A 5,017-nucleotide genomic window follows, 5' to 3' on the forward strand; every position below is an offset into this window, starting at 1 on the left:
TGGGGAAGGCCCTTTCCTGTACCAGCATGGCAATGCGCCAGTGCACAAAGCGAGGTTCATACAGAAATGGTTTGTCGAGATCCGCGTGGAAGAACTTGACTGGCCTGCACAGAGCCATGACCTCAACCCTAATGAACACCTTTGGGATGAATTGGAATGCCGACTTCGACCGCACTAATGTTCTTGTGGCTGAATGGAAGCAAGTCCCCACAGCAATGCAACATCTAGTGGAAAGCCTTCCCAGAAGGGTGGAGGCTGTTTAGGCAGCAAAGGGGGACCAACTTTATATTAATGCCCATGATTTTTGAATGAGATGTTCGATGAGCAGGTGTCCACATACTTTCTGGCATGTAGTGAATACACTGAACAAAAAATATAAACGCAACATGCAACAATTTAAAAGCTTTTACTGAGTTACTGTTCATGTAAGGAAACCAGTCAATATGAGTACATTCATTAGGCCCTAATCTATGGATTTCACATGACTGGGTAGGGGCACAGCCATGGATGGGCCTGGGAGGGCATAGGCCTACCAACTTCGGAGCCAGGCCCGCCAACTGGGGAGCCAGGGCCCAGCCAATCAGAATTTTTTTCCCCACAAAGGGACTTTTTTAGAGACAGAAATACTCCTCAGACGATCCGACATGAACAAGCCTGATGTGGACGTCCTGGGCTGGTGTGGTTACACATAGTCTGCAGTTGTGAGGCAGGTTGAATGTACTGCCAAATTTTCTAAAAAGACAGTGGTAGAGAAATGGTAGAGCAATGGACATTACATTTTCTGGCAGCAGCTCTGGTGGACATACCTGCAGTTAGCTTACCAATTGCACGCCACCTTAAAACTTGAGACATTTGTGGCATTGTGTTGTGTGACAAAACTGCACATTTTAGAGTGGACTTTTATTGTCCCCAGCACAAGGTGCACCTGTGTAATGATAATTCTGTTTAATCAGCTTCTTGAAATGCCACACCTGTCAGGTAGATGGGATTAACTTGGCAAATGAGAAATGCTCAGTAACAGGGATGTAAACAAATTTGTGCACACAATTTTATAGGAATATGCTTTTTTGTGCGTATAGAACATTTCTGGGATCTTTTATTTCAGCTCATGAAACATGGGATCAACACTTTACATGTTGCGTTATATTTTTGTTCAATATATATAATTAGGGTTTTCATCTCTCAGTTACACTTAATTGTGTTTAAAAAAGTAAAAACGATATGATTTATATGGCCCTTTTGGATGATGTTGCTCATTAATAACTTTGTAAAATACAGTGCAATTGGATGGTTGCAGATACATGTAATGTATAGTTGATTCTTCATGTTCGTTGTTGTCTACTTGGCTTCTATTGACCGCATCATCTTTTATTGTTCTGAAGAATGTAGATAGTTAATTTTATTTGAATGTAGAGGTATACACACATTTAAAAACATATACTTTTTATATAATTATTATGTAAGTATCCATATAACATTTGAACAAATTAAAACTTTATGTGAAGTTGTATGTTGGTCTCTCTCTTCGTGGTTTCTCTCCTTTTAGGGATGACAGACTTTGGTATTTATTTTAAAGAAGTTTACTACCGTCATACTCTAGTCTAATAGATAGTCTGTAATATTCATGAGGCTATTTGTATTGTGTTAATATTACAGATTGTACCTTTAAATAGTTCTGTAGAGGACGGAGGACACTGATTGGCCTCACGAGATGTCAATCAAATTGACCGTTTTTTTTAAGCCAACCAACAGCAGCAAGCGCCACACAGCAGTGAGTACAGTTTGTTATGACCAGGTTATGACAGGGAGTAAAGTGATTCAAATAGTGATTGAACACTGAAAACTATGCCCGTGTTGTACTTGGACGAGTGATTAAGCGTCTTGCTTCAAAGTAACGGTTCACGGCGAGTAAAGCTGCAACGGTGACCGTCCTGAACTGGTTTTGGCTACAGTTGCCTAGTTCGTTACTGTTGCGCGTGTTCACTGACCCGACCATGGTGGAGGTATTTGTTGGGAAAACTCTCCTCAATAAAGAAGGGGATCTTATAGACCCAGAAGAAGCTCTCAGGAATAAAGTAGTGGGAATATATTTTTCTGCCGGCTGGTGCCCGCCTTGTCGAGATTTCACCCCTATTCTATGCGATTTTTACACGGAACTTGTCGAGGAGAGCGAACCACCTGCACAGCTAGAAATCGTTTTCATATCTTCTGACAAGTCGAGTGATGATATGGTGGAGTATTATCATGACATGCACGGAGATTGGCTGGCCCTGCCTTGGACGGATCAATACAAACAGTAAATTCTTATGACTGTCTCATCTTTCATGTAGCCTATTCCCATTTGAGTTATTGGAAAGGGATAGTATTGATAACCATGGTTGAACTGGTTTTAGGCCTATATACTTTCCTCCACTGTCTAGCCATAGTACAGCGATTGTAAGCAACAGGCTTTGTAAGAGGTTTATGGGTCACCCTTTGAGGGATTAGGTTTAAAAATAGGGCAATGTCTCTACCTGCCTGATGAGACAAGTGATTGGAGCTCAGCAAGGCTAGCCTACTGTATTCCTCTGCTAGATTGGGACCTGTATTTTGTATGGTATAATCCATAGAGTTATAAAGTCATGATTATGCCCTGTGCTCTTCCACTTTCCCTCCAGTGATTTAAAGAAGAGATTCAATATCACAGCGGTCCCTAAGCTGGTGATTGTGAAGGAGAATGGAGACGTGATCACAGACAAGGGAAGGAAACAGATCCGGGACCAGGGACTAGCCTGCTTCAGGAGCTGGTTGGAGGTGGCCGAAGTGTTCCAGAACTTTAAAGCTTTATAGACATTCTAGAGTACATAGTTATACATTATAGAGCACCTTCCTTCTTCTGACTTATAAAAACAATTAATTTTGAACAATAGTGGCAATACTAAACTTCTGCACTACAACAAAATAGGGCTTTTTTTCTTTCTTAAATAGGCTTTTATAATACCAGCTACAATAGAAACAATGAACAGATATGAGTGGCTTATATTTTCAGAATACATATTTTGAGGTGTTCGGCTATTTTTATATTTTGTTTTATATGACTTAAAATGCACAATAATTAAATCCTTTGCTGTCTGTTTACAGTGTAGTTATTGTTGACTGTGGAGTCTTGTGTTGTTGTGTTATGTATGGAACATTCATGTCACTGTCATTCCCCAGTGTGTCATTAGCATGCTTCTAGAAAAGCCCATAGGATGGTATTTCCACCTTGGCTAATACACCTGAGTGTCACTCCTCATTGCCTTTGCACCTCTTTGCATTTAAGCATCATTTTGTTTTACTTGTAAATTGGCAAGCTCCTCAACTTTGATTATGATAGTCTAGTCACTCAGCACACATCCCAGTCTCTGTAGATTTGATTGTTTTTAAGGTTACCTAAGGGCCTTCTTGTAATCATGCAAAGCAGGCTCCAGAGATTCTATCATGACAAATCATGTTGATGTACGTGAATTGAAAAATGTCCTCTTGATGACTGTAAACGAACAAGGTAATACTAATATCTTTGCACTTTATTTCAGTGATTTTATGGCAAGTTCACTTAATACCTCAAGATGTCGCCATAGACTCACCTATGAGACTACATCCTCAGCTATAGATTGTTTGAAACAGCACTACCTCTCATTGCCTCCTAGGTTGTATGTTTTTCAACCTTATTTTGGGAGAACATTTATTGGAAACAATGCCCTTTTAAAATAACATTTTAAGAGAGTTGCTATTGCAGTATGTCAAACAGGGAAACTATAGTTTGGGGGGGATTTGACCAAATGTTAAGCTGAATTTGACTCTTTGAAGTAAATGAGGCTTTACAAATTGGAGGAATTTTGTGTTAAACAAATCTCTCAAAATGCCATAGGCATAGCCCTAGCTAAGTAAGCTCCTCCCCTCCGATTACATTATGGTCTGACTGAAATACTGCCTATATAGTGCTGAGTGGGCCATTCGGTCTTCGGTTGAATATTTTGCAATAATGGGGAATTATGTTGAATCTGTGGAAGAAATGTGCCGTCCTTACTCAACTGAAGTGCCTTTAGGACACCGTCTTGACCATGGAAATGTCTATTTGGGCTTTGATTAAAGTTTTTTTTATTTGTCAAGGTGGGCAACAGGTGATCAGAGCAACCTTTCAAACTTGTTCACCGGTCTGACAGCTGCTCTATGTAACTGTAGCGAGCTGCCTAATATTATATATTTACACTGCTTGAATGCATGGCACACAATCACTTGCGCTGTCCTCAGAGTATGTGCAGACCGGCTGGCTGGAGTGTTTACGGACATATTCAATCTCTCTCTGTCCAAGTCTGCTGTCCCCACTTGCTTCAAGATGTCAACCATTATTCCTGTACCCAAGAAAGCAAAGGTAACTGAGCTAAATGGCTATTGCCCTGTAGCACTCACTTCTGTCATCATGAAGTGGTTTGAGAGGCTTTCTTTTGCTTCTTAATGTTTTTTATTTAACCTTTACTTAAGTAGGCAAGTCAGTTAAGAACAAATTCTTACTGACAATGAGAGGCTAGTTAAGGATCATATCACGTCTAACTTGACACCCTAGACCCACGTCAATCCCCCCCCCCCACCCCCCCAATAGATCCACAGACAACGTAATCGCAGTCACACTGCCCGATCCCATCTGGACCAGAGGAATCTATGTAAGAATGCTCTTCATTGACTATAGCTCAACATTCAACACCATCGTACCCTCTAAGCTCCTCATTAAACTCAGGTCCCTGGGTCTGAAAGCGGCCTTCTGAAACTGGGTCCTGGACTTTCTGGCGGGCCGCCCCCAGGTGGTGAAAGTAGGAAAAAACACCTCCATTTCGCTGATCCTCAACACGGGCCCCATAAGGGTGCGTGCTCAGCCCCCTCCTGTACTACCTGTTCACCCATGACTGCGTGGCCACGCATACCTTCAACTCAATCGTGACGTTTGCAGATGACACAACATAAGTAGGCCTGATTACCAAAAATTACGAGACAGCCTACA

The 5,017-nt window shown here is 41.3% G+C and overlaps 1 protein-coding gene across 1 annotated transcript; it reads left to right on the forward strand.

Annotated features, from left to right (window-relative positions):
* The first annotated feature begins 1,767 nt into the window (after window positions 1-1,767).
* Window positions 1,768-3,117, forward strand: LOC139410051 (nucleoredoxin like 2). Its single transcript, XM_071155487.1, has 2 exons — window positions 1,768-2,296; window positions 2,658-3,117. Exons 1-2 carry the CDS (start codon window positions 1,995-1,997, stop codon window positions 2,827-2,829), a joined length of 474 nt encoding a protein of 157 aa, XP_071011588.1. The 5' UTR covers window positions 1,768-1,994; the 3' UTR covers window positions 2,830-3,117.
* The last annotated feature ends 1,900 nt before the right edge of the window (window positions 3,118-5,017 follow it).

This window comes from Oncorhynchus clarkii, chromosome 5, assembly GCF_045791955.1.
Source record: "Oncorhynchus clarkii lewisi isolate Uvic-CL-2024 chromosome 5, UVic_Ocla_1.0, whole genome shotgun sequence".
NCBI lineage: Eukaryota > Metazoa > Chordata > Actinopteri > Salmoniformes > Salmonidae > Oncorhynchus > Oncorhynchus clarkii.